The 18,129-nt window shown below is 53.3% G+C and overlaps 7 protein-coding genes across 7 annotated transcripts; 3 read left to right on the forward strand and 4 right to left on the reverse strand.

Moving 5' to 3' along the window:
• Positions 1-431: 431 nt before the first annotated feature.
• ACET3X_005873 (uncharacterized protein) lies at positions 432-1,889 on the forward strand (the record flags this gene model as incomplete). Its single annotated transcript, XM_069452023.1, has 3 exons — positions 432-530; positions 645-1,099; positions 1,151-1,889. 3 exons carry the CDS (start codon positions 432-434, stop codon positions 1,887-1,889), a joined length of 1,293 nt encoding a protein of 430 aa, XP_069306233.1.
• Positions 1,890-3,659: 1,770 nt separating this feature from the next.
• ACET3X_005874 (uncharacterized protein) lies at positions 3,660-4,716 on the reverse strand (the record flags this gene model as incomplete). Its single annotated transcript, XM_069452024.1, has 2 exons — positions 3,660-4,038; positions 4,088-4,716. 2 exons carry the CDS (start codon positions 4,714-4,716, stop codon positions 3,660-3,662), a joined length of 1,008 nt encoding a protein of 335 aa, XP_069306234.1.
• A 5,264-nt stretch (positions 4,717-9,980) lies between these two features.
• ACET3X_005875 (mitochondrial 54S ribosomal protein mL44) lies at positions 9,981-11,210 on the reverse strand (the record flags this gene model as incomplete). The annotated part of the gene is made up of 1 exon (XM_069452025.1): positions 9,981-11,210. One exon carries the CDS (start codon positions 11,208-11,210, stop codon positions 9,981-9,983), a length of 1,230 nt encoding a protein of 409 aa, XP_069306235.1.
• A 231-nt stretch (positions 11,211-11,441) lies between these two features.
• On the forward strand, positions 11,442-11,824 carry ACET3X_005876 (uncharacterized protein; the record flags this gene model as incomplete). Its single annotated transcript, XM_069452026.1, has 3 exons — positions 11,442-11,464; positions 11,515-11,697; positions 11,752-11,824. The coding sequence occupies 3 exons, from the start codon at positions 11,442-11,444 to the stop codon at positions 11,822-11,824; spliced, it is 279 nt and encodes a 92-aa protein (XP_069306236.1).
• A 44-nt stretch (positions 11,825-11,868) lies between these two features.
• On the reverse strand, positions 11,869-13,062 carry ACET3X_005877 (uncharacterized protein; the record flags this gene model as incomplete). Its single annotated transcript, XM_069452027.1, has 3 exons — positions 11,869-12,611; positions 12,668-12,931; positions 12,981-13,062. The coding sequence occupies 3 exons, from the start codon at positions 13,060-13,062 to the stop codon at positions 11,869-11,871; spliced, it is 1,089 nt and encodes a 362-aa protein (XP_069306237.1).
• Positions 13,063-13,434: 372 nt separating this feature from the next.
• Positions 13,435-15,310, forward strand: ACET3X_005878 (uncharacterized protein; the record flags this gene model as incomplete). Its single annotated transcript, XM_069452029.1, has 4 exons — positions 13,435-13,463; positions 13,654-14,232; positions 14,282-14,825; positions 14,879-15,310. 4 exons carry the CDS (start codon positions 13,435-13,437, stop codon positions 15,308-15,310), a joined length of 1,584 nt encoding a protein of 527 aa, XP_069306238.1.
• A 937-nt stretch (positions 15,311-16,247) lies between these two features.
• On the reverse strand, positions 16,248-16,923 carry ACET3X_005879 (uncharacterized protein; the record flags this gene model as incomplete). Its single annotated transcript, XM_069452030.1, has 2 exons — positions 16,248-16,766; positions 16,816-16,923. The coding sequence occupies 2 exons, from the start codon at positions 16,921-16,923 to the stop codon at positions 16,248-16,250; spliced, it is 627 nt and encodes a 208-aa protein (XP_069306239.1).
• Between the last annotated feature and the right edge of the window lie 1,206 nt (positions 16,924-18,129).

Genomic DNA, 18,129 nt, shown 5'->3' on the forward strand with positions numbered 1-18,129 from the left:
GCCCTACAAGCCCAGTATGGATGTGTGCGCCGAGCCATTCCACAGGAACAGTCACCAGTTCAGCATTGAGTCACATCTCATATGTGTATATAGTCCTGAGGGTCTCACGCAGCTTTTGATGTGCCAAATAACTTCATCTACACAGTTTGAGTCATGACGTCAAACTCAGAGAACGGCGCATCTGCCGCCCTGGAAGTGAAGACAAAAGATGGCATCAGGTTTGGGAAGGAATTGAGGGAAAAGGAGTTCTTATTTGGAAATGGATTCTTGAATCTAAATCACGGTACGTTTACATGTTTTATATCGTTTTTATAATCAGGCATCCATTCCTTTCCATCATCTTGATACTCTTCCTGCTCAGGGCTGGTGTAATTGAGAACTGACGACAACAAGGCTCTTTCGGGACTTTCCCCCGCACAGTTCGCGATGCCATGCGCGCTTTCCAAGACGAATGTGAAGCTCAACCAGACCCTTTCATCATCTACAAGTATCCGCAATACCTCGATGTGGCTCGAGAAAGTATGGCCAAGGTATGCCAGTCCTTCCTGAATTAAGAACATATTCCTTAGTCGTATGCAACCGCATAGAACACCTCTATTTCACATGTATCAGTGCTTCAACTGCTCCAACTAATGATATTGCAGCTGCTCAACACGCCTTCTTCAACGCTGGTGTTTGTCCCCAACGCCACGACTGGAGTAAACACAGTTCTTCGCAACATTGAGTTTCAAACCGGAGATCATATTCTAATCTTCAGCACCATTTATGGAGCTTGCGAGAAGACCGTGTCGCTTATTACCGAGACTACTGCCGCAGAGAGCGTCAAAATCAAGTACACATTCCCGGTGGAAGACGACTGGCTGCTTGAGGAATTTGACAACAAGGTCAAAGAGGTGGAGAGCAAGGGCGGGAAGGTGAAAATCGCAGTTTTCGATACAGTCGTCAGTATGCCTGGAGTTAGGATGCCATTCGAGCGCTTGACGCAGAAATGTAAAGAGCTTGGAGTCATGAGCTGCATCGACGGAGCTCACGGAGTTGGTCATGTCGAGATTGATCTGGGAGCGCTGGACCCAGACTTCTTCGTGAGCAATTGCCACAAGTCAGTCTCACCTTTCTTCTTCTTCCTTGCAAGAACGCTAATTATACGTAGATGGCTACACGTTCCCCGCGGCTGTGCAATCTTCCACGTCGCACACCGGAACCAAGATATCATACGCAGTACCCTTCCCACCTCTCACGGATTCATACCGAAGGGCGAGAAGCCCGTCTCTCCCTTTCCAAAACGGACTTTCGCCCAGTCTCACGCCCAGCCTGGCATTGAACAAAACTCCTCTGAGCAATCAGCTTTCACCAAGTCCGCGTTCGTGAATACGGAGAAACCTGCCTTCATCGCCAACTTCGAGTTTGTGGGCACCATCGACAACAGCCCGTACTTGTGTGTGCCCACAGCTCTAAAGTGGCGAGAGAGTATCGGAGGTGAAGGTGTCATCAGGAACTACTGCCAAACCCTCGTTCGCCAAGCTGCTCGACATGTTGCGCAGGTCCTCGGCACTGAGGTCATGGAAAACAGCACTGGCACACTTGGGCAGTGCTGTTTGTCCAACGTGCGCCTACCAATATCGCTGCCTAAAGTTCAAGATGTCGCCATCAAGCATGGAATTGACAAGGAAGATGTTGGCATCGTGGTGAGGGACTGGATGAAGAGGTTAAGTTGCGAAGAGTACAGCACTTTCATCATGATCTACTGGTATGGCGGTGTTTGGTGGACGAGGCTGAGTGGCCAAGTGTATCTGGAGATGAAGGACTTTGAGTGGGCGGCCGAAACACTCAAGGAGATGTGTGCAAGGGTTGAAAAGGGAGAATGGGCGGTTCCAAAGACCAAGCTGTAGTTTGTAGGCTGGTGCGACGTGAAGGGAAATATTTGTAGTTTTGAAGATAAATGTATTGCCACAGGGAATGATTTATCCATACCCAAGAGGTACTCGGCAAACAGGTGCCCATCAATAGTCCCAACCAGCTTCCTGGCATGTGATCCATCTAAATCCCACACCTTTGTATTTCTCACAGATGAAGATCGCGCGGGCCGGCAGTGGACATATCATATACGACTCCGTCATCTACAAGGCGTAACGCGATTTCTCACGGCATTTGTCGAATACACCGCCACAGTTCTTGCACTAATTGTACCACGTCAGTCGAGTCTACTCTAGTAAGGCGCAATGGTATTCGATAACGTACCTCATGGCCTTGGTAGCGATAAACATGGCAAACATGCTCAATACAGGTCTGCTTGCAACCAGTCTGTCCTGCGGTATGGCCGTTCTACATGCCTGTCAGTATACATTCTGCCCTAGTTTCAAGCTCTTTAATTGCTTACCTTGACACAGAAGTCGAAGCGTTTGAAGCAGAAGTCGCAGTTCGCATCACGAGCTACAAGTTTATCGTCTCCAGTTGTAGTGGGCACAGCGGAGGCCATTATAGCGGCGGCGAGCGCAAAGATAATGGTCATGGCCCTCATGTTGTCCGAGAGTTTGGTGGTGTTGGGAGAGCTTTAGAAATATGCAAAAATGAGTGCCTGTTGAAAGTATATTTCTGATTGAGTCGCAAGTTGAATCGGCGCTGGAGACCAAGGTATTTGATTAATGGTGGAGGTGAAAAGAAAGATTTGTTGTCGCACAAAGAGGCGGAGAGTGTGAGAGAGGTGTCGGAGGCGGTTGCAGCGGTTGATGAGTGGTTTCGGGAGATTGAAGAGTCGAAGAGGTACTTGTTCGCCCAGTGAAGGCGCTTTACCTACGTGCACTGGACCCGAGTGTGTGCGCGCATGGACTATGCAAACGCTACTGTTCGCTGCCGTGAAGAAAGGTTCCTTCAATTTCCAGCCTCAATTTAAACCATAATCGTTCGATACATCGGCAGCGAGGATTGGTGTCACATCTAGAGGATGCAGAACAGCATAGCGTAAAAAGCGGGAGTCGGATTTCTGTGAAGAAATTGTTGGGTGGCAATGGTAATCAACGTACGGTCGGTTCACTGCAGCAAGTTAGCCCTTCCCAAGCTCAATCATCAGCAGACAACGAGGGGGTCCTCGCGGCCACCGAGCAGCGTATTCAAGGCACTAACAGTGTTGTCAAAAGCCACTGCTGTCTTAAGCCAGTCACTTGTCCAAGCATGATGGAACCTGCCAAAACCGAAGAAAATCTCAATTTAGGCTGGGTTGCAAGACTGTGAAAAAAAAGGAAAGGCAGTGATTAAGCCGGCGTAAGCTAGAGGCCAGCTCTGCTGACTTGAACTGAAGCGCGTGCGTACTCTGTATCACCCAACTAGCGGATGAGACGGTGAACTCAACATTGATTGGAAGGAAAGGATTCATCAGTCACGGACAGAGCGAGAGACAAGAAACTTATTCGAGAGTACTGAGTTTTGCATTGTTTTACTTGCTAGATAGGATTTTTCGATCGCAGTGCCGAGAATAGAGATGGATTCATCACCGGGATGCTGCTGGAAAGGCTGTGGGAGGAGCTGACTCCGTCGCCACCAGAATTATGTACAAGGTGTAAAAGGGAAGGGGTATAGCAGCGAACGTAATCTTCGTAGTAGTTCAGATATCCGATGCTAACTCTTGGTAATAGTAGGACGAACGAAAGCACCAAAAATGGGTATTAGATGGTGCGAACACCACGTGCCTGTTCAGCTCGCACGCGCCTCCTGTACTGGTCACGGTATTGAATGCGACCGTATGTGCCGAACCCGACGGCTAGGAAGAAGAAGAGGGCCCACACTGATGTGATGACAAGACCGATCGGGAAGAAAGCCAATGCGGTTCCAGGGATGACGAACGGCGCAGCCGAAGAAACGGCAGCGGATGCGGATGCTGCTGCTTGGGGGTCTGCATTCGTGGGGGCGGTGCCTGCCTTGGAGAAGATGCCATTAACGAAAGATGCTTCCTGAGAAGAGAGGGTGGTTTCGACGTCCTGGCCAGTAGTAGGGTTCCGCGCAGCGAGGTCGATTTGTGGGATGAGAAGGGGCTGTAGGGATTCTCTGGAGACGTGTTAGTTCTGGAGCAGGATCGGAGAAGACGATTACTTACTGGGTCATGGCTGAGCCCATCAAGTTGGCGTTGATCCGCCCAACATACATGAGAACCTTCAGCTCTGTCATGGTGCTGATGTCCTGCCTCTCGACTAGCATACCATCGCTGACCGGCCAGCTGAGGTCGCGCTTCGTGAAGTTTCCTTGCATATTCTGCACAGTTGCGCCAAGGTACGACAGTGTCATACTGACATCGGCCGCGGTAACGCCAACCCATGGATTGATCGGGGCTGATACATTATACATTCGGAGCTCCGCCTGGAAGACACCAGTCTTGTTGTCGAGGAAGGGCAAGTTATAGCATACAGCAATTCCACTCGGGTTGGACGCCTGGCCGTTGAGATTGCTCAGCGTACTCATACATGCTTGCTTTGTTTGTTCCTCCCACCTCGCCAGGTCCGCACCCGACGCATCGCCAGTCGCGGGTGTGAGCGATGCTAGTGGCGCTGTGTCTGCCGCGTTTGCGTCTTGTCTCTGTGTGAGGGTTGCCATGAGTTCAGCATCCCGTCGAAGTACCTCCTCCACGTCCTGGCCTGGTTGAAGAAGAGCGTTCACTTGCGGGCCCTTGAAAGCAATTGCGTGTCCAGCAGCAAGCAGAGCGCCTACAAGAGCTCTCTTGAAAAACATGGTCGAGGTAGTATTAGTCGACGCCGTGGTATTAAAGTCGATAGGACGAAGGTGGCCGTGCTGCCCAGCAGCTTACTAGAAAAAGAGTGGCGGACAAGGAAAGAACGACGATGCAAAGGTTAATCACTGCTCAAAAGAAACGGGCATTAGAAGTGTCATTAGCAGAAGCGAATTAGAAAAGTCGAACACGAGAGCATGAAGAAACGCGGCGTGCGAATCACGGCTATGGGTGGATCGGACGAGGCGGGCTCGCAAATGGCGTGACTCAGGCCGGGCACCAGACTCGAAAAGCAGCACCAAGACTGGCTTGAGGCTCCATCGCAGAGTTGAGACAGGTTCTGCTTGAGGCTGTGACGGGTGGCACAAGACATTTCTATGCGTTGATCCTGGGGCGACTAAGGACAAGCTTAATTTAGCATAGTTGAGCCGCATTCGGTGGGAGCCAACCAAGCTCTGGCCTGGAGATCGAACCGTTCGGGAGTGGAGACGCACTGGGCATGACGATGCCGGACCCCTTGAGACAATTGGTGTTGAGGTCTGGAGTCGAGCAACGATGCTAAAACTAGGGGCGCTTCAGATGTGCGCTAGCTTCGCACGTGATGCTGTACTCCGCGCCAATGAGCGGTGCTCGTGCTGTCTCTCCCGGCTTCTTGGTTTCACCCTCAAGCCGCCTAGAAGCCGATGTCCTCAGTTTCCCACTGCACCAGCCTCTGCGGTGCCATCTGCATATCTTGAGGCCTCTCTCTGGTGTGGCTTCCGGCGCGTGCCTCGTCAGAAACAAGCAATGTTGACACGGGTAGCCGCCGTTGTCACGTTTGCCCTGCGACACTTTGCGCTGACGCAAGCGTGTCGCCGGGTCAGCCAACCACCTGAACAACTGTACAACATCGACCGCATTTTCAATACCGCCTGACGGACCCAGCCGCTTACTGCTGTGGAGGCACGTCACTCCCGAAGCCACACGGAGATAAATTATTCCCTGTTCCGATGCCGAGAAGAGACGGTGAGCTGCGGAACCTCGTGTCCTTTTGAACCTCCACCCGGCAGAGACCTCAGCGGGAAGCTCCTCGGTATCGTCGTCTGCGCCAATAGTTGTTCACTGTGTATCAGAGCACAGAGGTTTTGCGTCCTGCTCCTGTCGCTCCTGGTGTGCTCTTGGCCCTGCAGCGCCTTAGCGGCCTTGTCGCGCAACGCTGCGCATAGTCAGGCACACTGCCGACCACACTTACTGGGTACGGGACGGATCGCGCGCTCCATATCAGACTGCTCGATGATCTGGCACCATACGGGAAAGCATGGGCTGCGAACATATGCACACGCTACGCCTTTGACCATGAAGGCGACTCTGAGGTGGCCACGTTCGCCTGCATACAACTAATCCACATGGGTGCGCTCGTGCCCAGCGTGCATTCGCCCAACACATACACCCACTGTCTAAGGCCATATATTGTCATCCTCCACTAACGTCTGGCGAAATGCGGGCGAGTAAGTGCCAGCACATCAAAAGCCTCTAGACCTTTACTGGCAGCAGCCTTATTTGGGCTCGCTGGAGCGTAAGCGGTCGACCCTGCCCGAAGAGTGCCGCTGTACTTCTTCTGCAGACCAGGGCACCTGGACCCAAGTCGTCCTTCAAGGCTCTCACGTTCCTCGCTCTGTTACGCTGATACTTCTTGTTTGTTTTTCTGCACATTGTCACGAGCCCACACGAGGCAGACCTCCAGTCGCTGCAAACATCCTTCTCTATTCTACGGTCCTCCTCGTTGGTGACGCTTTTCGCCTGACTTGGGCTCCATCCACTCTACGCCATGCAACACGCATCGAACTCCCCGTGGCGGACGCCTGCGATGCAATACCCCAAACCCCAATACAGCTTACAACATACCATATCCATGGTCAATCTCCGCGACGATGACCAGTCGTGGTACAAAGGCCGTGAGACTGAATCTCCTGCTACTTCGTCGGTCTCTTCTGCCACCAGTCGAAGCACAACACCGACGACCACGAACAACAACCCGTGGTCAAACGTCATGATTAGCCCAGCTTCAACGTTTTCCAACAAGTCGACCGACTCCTCGTCGCCGCAAGGTAGCCCCAAACATACTCCGCCTCACACGAGCCGATCGACAACACCTATTGCTCCTCAGCCAATAAGGGTGATCAATCCGGTAGCAGGATTTGCGCCCATGTCTCCACCTCCTCAGACTCCTGGGGAGTCGTTCAGGAATGGTGACTACCCGGGTTCACCAATGAATCCATATCGACAGTCTGTTGCTCCGTTAGTACCATTGGTAAACGGATATATCAATACCTCTATTCTATCATCTCAGGGCCAGTCTCTTTCTGGATGGTTCTACGAGCTCGTACGAAAGCAGGGATGGGACGCTGGTCTCGTAAAGAAAATATGGCAGTGGACATTGTCTAACCCTAGGCTCGCAATTCTGTTGTTCGTTTGCGACGATGTTGCGTCGTGGCGTCAGGCCTCCTTCTTTGATCTTCGAGATGAGAGCCTGCCGTTTCCGGAGGACCGTCTCCAAGGCATTGTGGGAAATGCACGCAAGGTCGTCGAGGAGCAATGGCGCGCAACTTCCAAGGAACTGCCGCTGACGGGAGCACATGTCGACTTCACTGCACGAGAAACAGTACCCCTACAGCATGTCAGCCTTGTTCGGTCATCACGCAATTCTGAAAAGAGCGTCGACTTGGTTCGCATGCAAGGTAGCAGTGACGATCGCGTGCTCGTGCGAAAGCGCTTTGTTACTGCTCGTTCCTCTCAGAAAGCTACTCTCTTGGATCAGATAAACAAGTTCAAGCAACATGAACACAAGAACATAGCAAAGTTGCTTTGCTCATACTCTCAGCCAAGCCACGTTGGTATCGTGACGGAGAAAGCACAGTACACTCTGGACGACTACCTTGCGCTTCCTGGAAGCGACCCAAACCGCTCCAAGCTGCTGGTGGACTGGATGCATGACCTGTCCTCTGCCCTTGAATATCTCCATTCGCAATCGATTTGCCATCGGAGCATTCGGCCTCGCAAGATTCTTATAGACGGTGCTCGCATTCTTCTCGCTCCTTTCGACATTGGACAGAGTATCGACACATTCAGTCCGACTATGGCGAACTCTCAACGCCTAGATCAGCTGCACACGTACTTCCAAGACCAGTCTTACGTTTACGCAGCGCCCGAGGCGATTGTCTCACGAGGTAAAAGAATGTCGGATGTGTTCTCGCTTGGCTGCGTATTCCTATCAATGATGACGGTAGCACAAGGCCAATCACTATCTGTGTTTGCGCAATACCGGGCAGCATCCACCCAGGATGCCTCATACCATGCACATCTCGACCGAGTTGCAAGCTGGCGAAACAGACTGCATGCAGCGACCACTTCGAACCTTAGAAACGGACTGGTCGGGTCCGGCCGAAAGCTAAGACAGTTGAAGGCAGAGTCCGAGTGGCTGACGATTATTGAGAAGATGCTCCTACCAGGACCAAAGGATAGAATAAAGATGAGGTTTGTTCTGGCGAGTTTGAGTGGCGGTAAAGCTACTGGAGGAAGGCGACGTAGCTTAGATGGTGGTGGTTACAGCGGGCAAGCAGCAGCATCTCTCGGCGCAAATGGTGCGTCAACAGCGACGTTGGTCGATATTTCGGAGCACCACGCGCCCCGCAAACCAGAACTAAGCGTTTTCGATGGTTATTTCCAGACCCAGACTCGCAGATTGGAACCGGCAGGCGGCTGGTAAAGAAACTGTCAAACGTCGAACAACATGTCAAACGTGAGGCTACGCCACGGTGATACTTGGCGAAACATGTTAGACATCGACTTTTCGAAGTTTCCGGTCAATCGGCACGCCGAAGCCGGATGGCTGGTATGAAACTTGACAGCTCGGAAAGAGACGGAAACGAATCTCAACGAGAATGAGTCGGAGATGCATCTCCTAGCGATGGGCCAAGAACCCATTTTTACCTTCTTCTTATCTTGTCCGTTCTGAATTTAGGTCGGACCATTGATACCCCTTCTTGCGACCCCGTTTTTGGAGGATCTTCTTGTTGGTTGTTTCTTCCCTTGTGTTTTCACTTTGCTTGGTAGTACGTTAGTCAGTGAGGTAGTATCCAGCGTGCATTTTAGAAGAATGATTATGAGCTGCGATCACATCAGGAGAAGGACGTTCCACAAACTTTAATGTTGAGTCGCATGTATAGCGCTATGCTAGTGTCTGACTTGATCACACGCGTTTATATACCAGGTACTCTCAATGAAATAGTCTCATTAGTAAAGACTTTGAGAGCGCGGCAGGTTGTGGGAAACTTTAACGGTTCGCCAGCATGATCTTGTTCGGAGAGGACGTTTTGGTGACGACTGAGCATAGAGCCCCATTTGTGCACTACGATATCATTGATGCATAGTGAGGGTAACAGCTGTCTTTTGTAGATATTTACTGAGAAGGCCCTAGACTGCGAATATTCTTTGAGGAACATTATCATCGACGATGTGAATGTGAACAAATTGCTTGTATGAAGACATTGGTATTGTACTGCCATGTTTATTAGCCTTCCCGCTTCCCCAGTCTCTCACAGTACCCCCTCGTGCTCTCCTCTTGGTTTTCTCCAAACTGGATGGAAGCCACTCAACCACGCAGCATTCGCAGCAGCATCTTCATCTCCCTCATCAGTCTCTTCTTCATCTTCCTACTCCTCTTCCGTCTCTGTCAGATCTTCTTCGCTTGTCAACGAGGCATGAACCAGAAGACTCAGAAGCTCCCTCCGCTTCCTTGCGGATCTGGAGAATGTTGGCTTTGGGGAATTCGTCGTCCGGGTCATGACTACTGCTTTCTCAATTTCGACTCCATGGTACAATATCAGAGCCATGAGCCATCTCTGCTTACACCCTGTTTCCCAAAAGTCTCACTGCCGTCACTATGAAATAACAGTGCATCAAGAAGGGCGTAGAGTCACAGGTACTGGGTATTGTGATGCAACATTTCGTCTTATACTGTACACATAGCGGATCATCGTGGTATCCTCATGTCACATATGATACATGCGCACTGCTGCTGGGTGCGCCGGTCTTGAACCCTCCATGTGGCATAACGTGGCGTAAATCTTCCCCTCCTCTCCGGCCTTGTCCCGACACCGTTCTTTTTCTTCCCTCCCCCGCTCGGCCATTCTTAATCTGTACAAGCGAAGAGTATGCCGTGCATCCATGCCATCCATGCCCAAAATAAATCCCCTACAACTCCAAAGTGCGGTTCATGTCGCCTGTCTTAGACAATAACCTCGCCGTGGTCGATGTAGTTCGGCCGCCACTTGCTCGTGTCCAACTCGCCCTCCATGCTGCTTGGGACGGTGACTTGGACTGGCTTGTAGAGGTACCATGCCTTTAATGCCGCTGTGGCTGCCCTTGTCACTCCCTCGTCTAGTGAGCTGCCTGACCCCTCCCCTAGCTTGTCCTTTCCACTGTATACGCCAACGACGAAGACGGGATGTCTGCTCAGACGACCGGTTTCTGAGATCAATCGGGCGACAGGCTGTTCGAAACCTTCTCGTGCGCATAATCGTGAAAGGTCGCGGGTGGGCACGCGGAAGTCGAAGATTGTGCTGATGTCGAGATGTCGGCTGAGGAAGTGGTCGCGGAAAAATCGCTTGACGAGCGGAGAGCCAAGGTGTACGTGCATGGCGCCGATGAGTGCTCGGACAAAGGATGAAGCGGCCTCTTCCAGTGGCACTGGTATGCTCTGCAGCGCGTGTGGACCGGGTGCGGCGTTGTCGGAGCCAAATTCGTCGGTTTTCATGATCTTGTGGGTGGCAGTGATATTCCACTTCCAGGGCGCTTGTCGTCTCAGCTCGGGCGGCAGATCATCGCCCGATGGTATCCTCTTGAATTGCAGTAGACCAGGATCGACCTCACCACCGGGTTCCGCCGCCGCCTCGATGCCCCATTCGCTTGCAATGGTGGTGAGGGCCCTCGGCCCAATGTATGCTTCTACGGCAGCGAAGACGACGTCTGTTGGAAGACGGGGGTAGTTGCACAGAAGCCACTCGGACGTGTAGTAGCCCAGCAGCTGGCGTCCGAGTATGGAGAGTGAGGCATTATTGAAGGCGGGGTTGGGGTCGGCGGAGGGGTGGACGAGGGTTCGTGCAAGGGCTGGGAGGGGGAATCGAGGCGGGAGGGACAATCGACTCCGTAGGGCGTGCAGTTTGGTCGAACGCTCGGCAGCTTTTGGGTGTGGGGAGGGAAGGCTCTCGAGCGGCCGTGGCTTTCGTGACTTGCGTGTCGATGGGGTGCCGGCGTTGGCTGCTATCTCGAGTTCCAATGCCCCGTCGTCGGGCAGTGCTGCTGTGGTGCTCTGGAACCGGGCCTGTATCCGGTGACTATGAGGTATGACGCTGCTTCTCCGTGCATTCTTCGCTGCAGTATATGGACACGAGGGCCGGCGTGGCGAGGGTGCAGCCAGCAGTTGCGAGGCGCATCTTTGTATGGGTATCCGCTTCATTAAGACAGACTCTGGGACAAGACGGCAGAAGGATCAGGACGGCGGAGTGGGCGGCAGCACAGCAGCAGCAGCAATTGGCCCGGTCGTGTGTTCACACAGGGCATGATCGCGACTGCCAAAGAATTTCCGCCAAGCTCGGGGCCCGTGCGAGCCCTACCTCATGCGACTGCGACCTCACGGCAGCTCCGCAGACCGCATACTACCCCACGAACCCGCACAACCACTCTCACCATGGGCGGAGGAGGAAAGATCCCGTACGCCCCGACTGCCAATTGCCTGGCCCTGCAGCGTTGACGCCCAACAGATACCCCAAGCACGTCTGGTCGCCCGCTGGTGGTTGGTACGCCCAACCCGCCAACTGGAAGGCCAACACGGCCGCCGTCGGCCTCGCCTTTGGCAGCATCGTCGGCCTGGCCTGGATGCTCAGCGCAAACCGCGAATACCGCGACAAGATGCCCGAGCGCCACCGTTTCTTCCCCAGCCGATAGTACGACGTGCCCCTGCACCCTGAGCCTAGGCCTGCATGCTAACAATCCCACAGCTGGAGCAAGCAGATCAGGGAGCACGAGCGGAAACAAGACCAGAGCATCATCGAGAGGACAATTGAGGGTTAGATTGGACATGAATGGAGGCGGGTTGTAGGGAGCAGCGAACGCGACTAAGGCTGTACATAACTAGCCAGCCGCTGCTTGAAATCTGAAAGCCTGTCTTGGACACCAACACCGTTCCACGTTTCCCCGTCCCCTGAGTGTGAGAGAACGGGCATGCCGATCTGCTCAATGGCAAAGCTCGCCGAGATGGACCCCCAAACCGCGGCTTCCTCGAGATTGTCTAGTGCGCACATGGAGCCACTGCGGAGTAGGCCAACTGCCAGACCTCCCAGAAAACTGTTGCCTCCTCCAGTTGGATCGGCTACTTTCTCGGCCGACTGATGATATGCAGGCATCCATTTACGCAGCCCTCTGCGCATCACCAGACAGCCGTCTTTCCCGCAACGCACGACAACCCCGCCATTGCCGTCACCAACTCCACTGTCCAGCCACTGACTACACAGCTTCTCGATGGTTCGGAATTCCACAGAATTTTTTCCGTCCGTGTTCCTGCCGAAGAAGCCGCCAAGTTCCCCGTGGTTCGGACTGACCACGTCTACATACTTGAGCGCCTTCAGGCAGTTCTCGTACTCCGCGGGTGTGCATAGATCAGGAACAGGCTCCCAGATGAACACGGGACGCCGAACATCCGCCGAATTGGAACTCTTTTTGCGTAGTGCAAGGATGCTCTCAATCAGATCGATGCAGCGTAACGGCGAACAGATCAGGTGGAATGACTTGGACCACAGTAGGTCGGTGTCAATCAGAGTTTCGTGGTCCACACGCAGCTTCGGCGTCAAGTATCGAAATGCTTTACGGGATTCATCAGCCTTGGAACTACTGATTGGGTGACACATAGACACTTACCTCGATGCTCATTCTCGCCAGTGTAGCCATTCCAGCCTCGCGTCGTCAGCCGATCAGGTGTTTCGCGTACCAGCACACCAGTCTCCCATTGCGCAATGAAGTCGCGCAGCTCAGGTGGGAAATCAGACCCACAGTCTACGATCCAGCCCACAGATTTCGACTGTGGTGGTGGAGAGAAGATACGCGCGCCCAAGGCCGAGTATGACCCTGCTCCTCCGACAATGTCTTTGACTGGAGGCTTTGGTGGGGGAAATTCGATCTCATCTTGACAGCTTCAGCGGCTCGAATGCATTTAGAATTATTGCATGCCTACCTATTATGAACATGCCCAGCGTGCAGAAATCAATCTTGTCACGGTCGCCAGCATGTTGACCGGCCATGTTGGATGTTTGCATGTTGCCGTGTGTCGAGCGCGAGGTTGATAGCATGCCGCTGACGTGCATGTCTCGAACGGACCAGGCTTGGCTGCAGACGGCTAGCGCCATGTGGGCAGCCGTGGCCATGCGTCTGGAGAGCTGACCCTCTGAAGTTCTGCCTGCAATTGTGCTTTTTACACCGAAAGAGACATCCCGCTGTGTTGGTAGCCTAGACACGGTGAACTCTCCTTGTCTGCTTGTAGCCTGCCCTCCCCACAGCACGACCCAGAGGCGTCGCACAAGCTGCAGCGTGCCGCGGCTGCCCCTTCCCCGAGCATTCAAGATACCTGTCCGAATACAGGTGCCTTCCCTACAAACGCGGAGACGCGCCTTCCCCACATGGCGAACAATATGAATAATCTCACGACGCTGATCAAGCGGTAAGTGTCTTCTCTTTGTAATCACGACCTATCACCACCTGAACCTACCGTCCTACAACACTCTGCGCATCCCGCTACTCTGTGAGAGCCGCCCCACGATGGCACCCGAGCCCGACCAAGCACACATCCTTGGTCGACATGGCCAGATTCGCGTCACAACGGATAGCGTACTAACGTCCATGGTCCGTAGACTCGAAGCTGCTACCTCGCGCCTCGAAGACATCGCCAGCACTGCGCTGCCCAACAACGGAGATGGCGCCGCAAGCCTCAATGGAGCCTCGACCGATGCCACTCCCAGCGTGACGGCGGCGAACACGAGCGCCAACACGCCCAAACTCGTCGCGGAAAGCGCACCACCCGCGATTGAAGCCTTCGACGAGCTGGTCAACTCGGACCTGAAGAACTGGCTAGGGCTGAGCGGAAAGCTGGGAAGCGTCATCGAAGGCCAGTCAAAAGCAGTCGAGGGAGCCTTTGCCGCCCAGCGCCAATTCCTCTTCATTGCGAACAAGGCCAAGAAGCCCGACGACCGCACCCTGATGGAGCTTCTCAAGGACCTCCAGGCGAGCATGGAGAAGACAGACGAGTTCCGACAGAGCAACCGAGACCCCGCGCTCAAGGACTCCGTCTCCATGGTTGCCGATGGTGTTGGCTCCCTCGGATGGGTTACAATTGGCCAAGGCGGAGGTATGAAGCCCCACGAGCACATCAACGAGCTGTTTGGTGGAGCTCAGATGTATGGCAACAAGGTCCTTAAGGAGTACCGTGACAAGTATGGTTGTCCACCTCCCCCCTACTGGAGGCAGTGCTGACAGATTCAGGCCCGACGGCGATGCGCATGTCAAGTGGGTTCAGGCTTACTACAAGCTGTTCAAAGCTCTCGCCGAGTATGCGAAGAAACACCACGCTACAGGCGTAGCCTGGAACAGCAACGGAATCGACGCAAAAGACGCTGCAAAGGAAATCTCCTCTGCACCTCTTTCAGGCGCGTCCAACATTCCTCCTCCACCACCAGCTCCCCCAGCAGGAGGTGTACCACCACCGCCTGGTCCCCCACCGCCGCCAGGCCCACCGCCGCCACCGGGTGCTGCGCCCGTTGCTAAGAAGGCCGCGCCCGATATGAACGCCGTCTTTGGCGATCTCAACAAGGGCTCAGATGTCACAAAGGGGCTCAAGAAGGTCGACCCAAGCCAAATGACACACAAGAACCCGTCGTTGCGAGCGAATGCGACAGTTCCTACACGAAGCGATAGCACCGGCAGCCTGAGGAGTAAGAGTCCCGCGCCGCCCAAGGCTAAGAAGCCGGAGAGCATGCGGACAAAGAAGCCACCGAAGAAGGAACTGGATGGAAACAAGTGGATAATAGTATGTGTTGCTCAGACAATGTGTAGTAAGACTTGCCGCTAACTCGTGCCTAGGACAACTTCGACTCACCATCTGAGACAATCGAGATCGACGCCGAAATCAACCACTCCATCCTCATCTCCCGCTGCAAGAACACAACCATCCGCATCAATGGCAAGGCAAACGCTCTTTCGCTTGACAACTCCTCCCGCACATCGCTCATCATCGACTCACTGGTGAGCTCCGTGGACGTGATCAAGTGCCCCAACTTTGCGCTACAAGTCCTCGGCACTCTCCCCACCATCCTCCTCGACCAAGTTGACGGCGCTACCGTGTACCTCTCCAAGGAGTCGCTGGCGACTGAGGTTTTCACAAGCAAGTGCAGTAGCATAAACATCAATCTGCCCGTCGAAGACGACTACGCCGAGAATCCGTTGCCTGAGCAGATCAGGAGCTATATCAAGGACGGCAAGCTCGTCAGCGAGATTGTAGAACACGCTGGTTAGACCATGTTGTCCAGCGTGCGTTCTTGAAGAGCAATCTTGGATATTCGCTGCATTGTCTGGAGACGACTGCAGCTTGGGACACGTCGAAGTGCGTAGCTAGCACGACCGATGTCGACGAAGTAGGCAGTCTTGTGTCTGTAGGATAGATCTGTATAGACCATCTTTACTATACGCGGAAATGGATCTTCCTCGTGACGTCTTTGGTTGCCAACATCCTTTGTTCGGTGCTGCTCAGTGAGATCCTTGGGTTTTTATCATGTTTAGCACGGATGGTGTAGAGTCCCACGACACGATCTTACCAAATACGAACATGGCGAGCAATTGACATGATGAATAAGCAGGCAATAGATTATGCTGCCTTCCAAGGTGAGAGAAGCAAGTGGGGCTATGGCGACGCACACAAAGACCCGCCTGCCGTCGGCTCCCGGTAAAGGTAGTCGGCAGCAGATAATGATCTGCCTCGTAGCTTCCTACTCCACACATCAATCTCTCTAACCCAACATCGGCATCACTACACTATAGCGACCATCGGGATCGATTCGGTTGCAGAGTTCTATTGCGAAGTTCCTCCGTCTACGCTCTATTCGGAGCTCCCGGAACAGGCTGAGGTGTAAGATCGAACCAAGATGCTGTGACACTTCAGTATTGGTCCCTGGTCCCCATTAGAGTGCCCTCGAGTATTGAAAACTATACCTCCACGAGCATCCAAGCTTAGGACAAGCACGTCATACACACTTATGGAGCCAGATGCAATGGTTTGATTCTGATCATTGATCAGTTTATTGTCGTCTATATCTACATTACAAATCGTTCGCGTCAACAGAGGAACACGTCAATGAAAGTCAAAACATATACCAAGGGAACCATCCCGTCAAAACGCTCCACCAGCTCTTCCCTATCCGGCACTTTTCGTGGTTCTGCAGAGCTTGCTAGCGTTTTAGTTGTCGCCAGTGTGAAGGTCGGCCCAGTGAGCATCGTCTTCAGCCTGCGTCATCTCTTGGGGGTCTCGACCAAACAACTTGGCCAATCCTCCCGCTCCTCCAGCTCCTCCCGCTCCAGCAGCACCTCCCTTGCCCTTATGATGGGGGTCTCGACCGAACAACTTGGCAAGACCTCCAGCTCCTCCGGCAGCACCGGCAGCACCTCCTTTTCCTTTATGGTGTGGTGAGCGAGTGTGGAGATCAGCCCAGTGCGCGTCGTCTTCCTCTTGTGTCATCTCTTGAGCCTCACGGCCAAAGAGCTGAGCTAGACCACCAGCGCCACCAGCGCCACCAGCACCACCCGCCCCACCCTTGCCCTTGTGGTGGCGAGCCTCAACGTCACGGCCGAAAAGCTGAGCTAGGCCGCCAGCACCGCCAGCGCCACCCGCTCCACCCTTGCCCTTATGATGGCGAGCTTCAACTCCACGATCTACGAGCGCAGCAACGAGGTTGGCTGCGTGGACAGGTCCACTTCCCTGGAGGGCTGTAAGTATACATCATGTCAAGAAGCAATGGCCAACTTACTGGCATGCGTGTTTCGACGGCATTATCGACGGCTTGCTTGTTGTTTGGCACAACGTAGGCTGAGGTTGAGGCACCCAGGGCCAATAGAGTAAATGCGGTAAATCTCATTATGAAGAAAGTTTAGATGAGTCTGGAATTGAAAGAAAGAATGAATCTGCCAGCAGGGAAGCGTAGATGAAACAGGTCTGAGTAGGTTGGGAGAAGGAATGAGCACGTTCAACGCTTGATGCCTTTTCTTCTGGAACTTCGAGGTGCTTTATAAGTGAGGTATACTCCCGGGAAGCATAGCGGGTACCTGCTTGCTTTCTCCTCCAGCTCCTGAGACATGTTGCATTGCTTACAGCACAGAAGCGGAGTTGACACCCCAGTCAGTCATCGAGTCTCCCCCGATGTCACAGCAGTGAAAGGCGTTTGTACAGGAAGCCAAACACGCAAGGTCTTGATGGGCTTCCGTCTCCACCAATGACAAGGCCTGTCAGTGTTTGAAGAATACGGTCGTGTCCAAATCGAGCCGCCGCGCAACCGTGTCTAACCTCAGGTTCCGTGACCTTTACCGATAGCTCCTTGCCTATCGGCAATGCTATCCGTATAGCTTGCTTTGACCGGATGATGTTGAAATTGTGGGACTCGTATCTCACTGGATAGGTCGACTGTAACCGACCAGTTTACCCATGGAACTAGTGCGGTGAAGCCGCGGTTCGCTTCTAGCACAGGCGTCTTGTCAACATTATTTCCGTTGTTCTCTCGTCATGCTGCTGGGACGTTTGTTCCATGTGCGTGTCATGTCAGTAAAGGATCCTCGTTTTGGCTGGCGCGCCAAGCTGAAACGATGGTGCCGAAGTATGAACATCCAGTCTTGGCTAAGTGTCCACCTCGAAACCCAAGCAGTGGCTGAACCAACGGAGATACTGGAACGTCCCCACTTTCTGCGTCTCGGAAGGCTTGGTAAAAGCTTGTTGCCTTAAAGCCTTGTTGCAGGTGGGTGCGCAAGGCTATTGTTGCCTTACGCCACCGGAAAGAGATGCCTTGTAAGAGAGATATGCACGGCATGGCGGCACCGTTTGAGATGTCCCGTGTTTCGGTGACCTGCCTCGAGCGATACTCAAAACGTATCGGAGGATGCTGTTCCAAAACTAAGCTTCTTTCCTCGGGCTATCAATTCCCACTTGCTACGTTGTGTGGTCCATCTTTGTTTTCCTTCTTCTTAATCGAAAGTTGAGCGACTATCATTTTTTTTTCTACATCGCGGGTCGACTAATATTTCTTCTCTCAACGTCACAAGGACAAACACCTCTTTATATCTGTTGTATAGTT

This window comes from Alternaria dauci, chromosome 5 (assembly GCF_042100115.1).
Source record: "Alternaria dauci strain A2016 chromosome 5, whole genome shotgun sequence".
NCBI lineage: Eukaryota > Fungi > Ascomycota > Dothideomycetes > Pleosporales > Pleosporaceae > Alternaria > Alternaria dauci.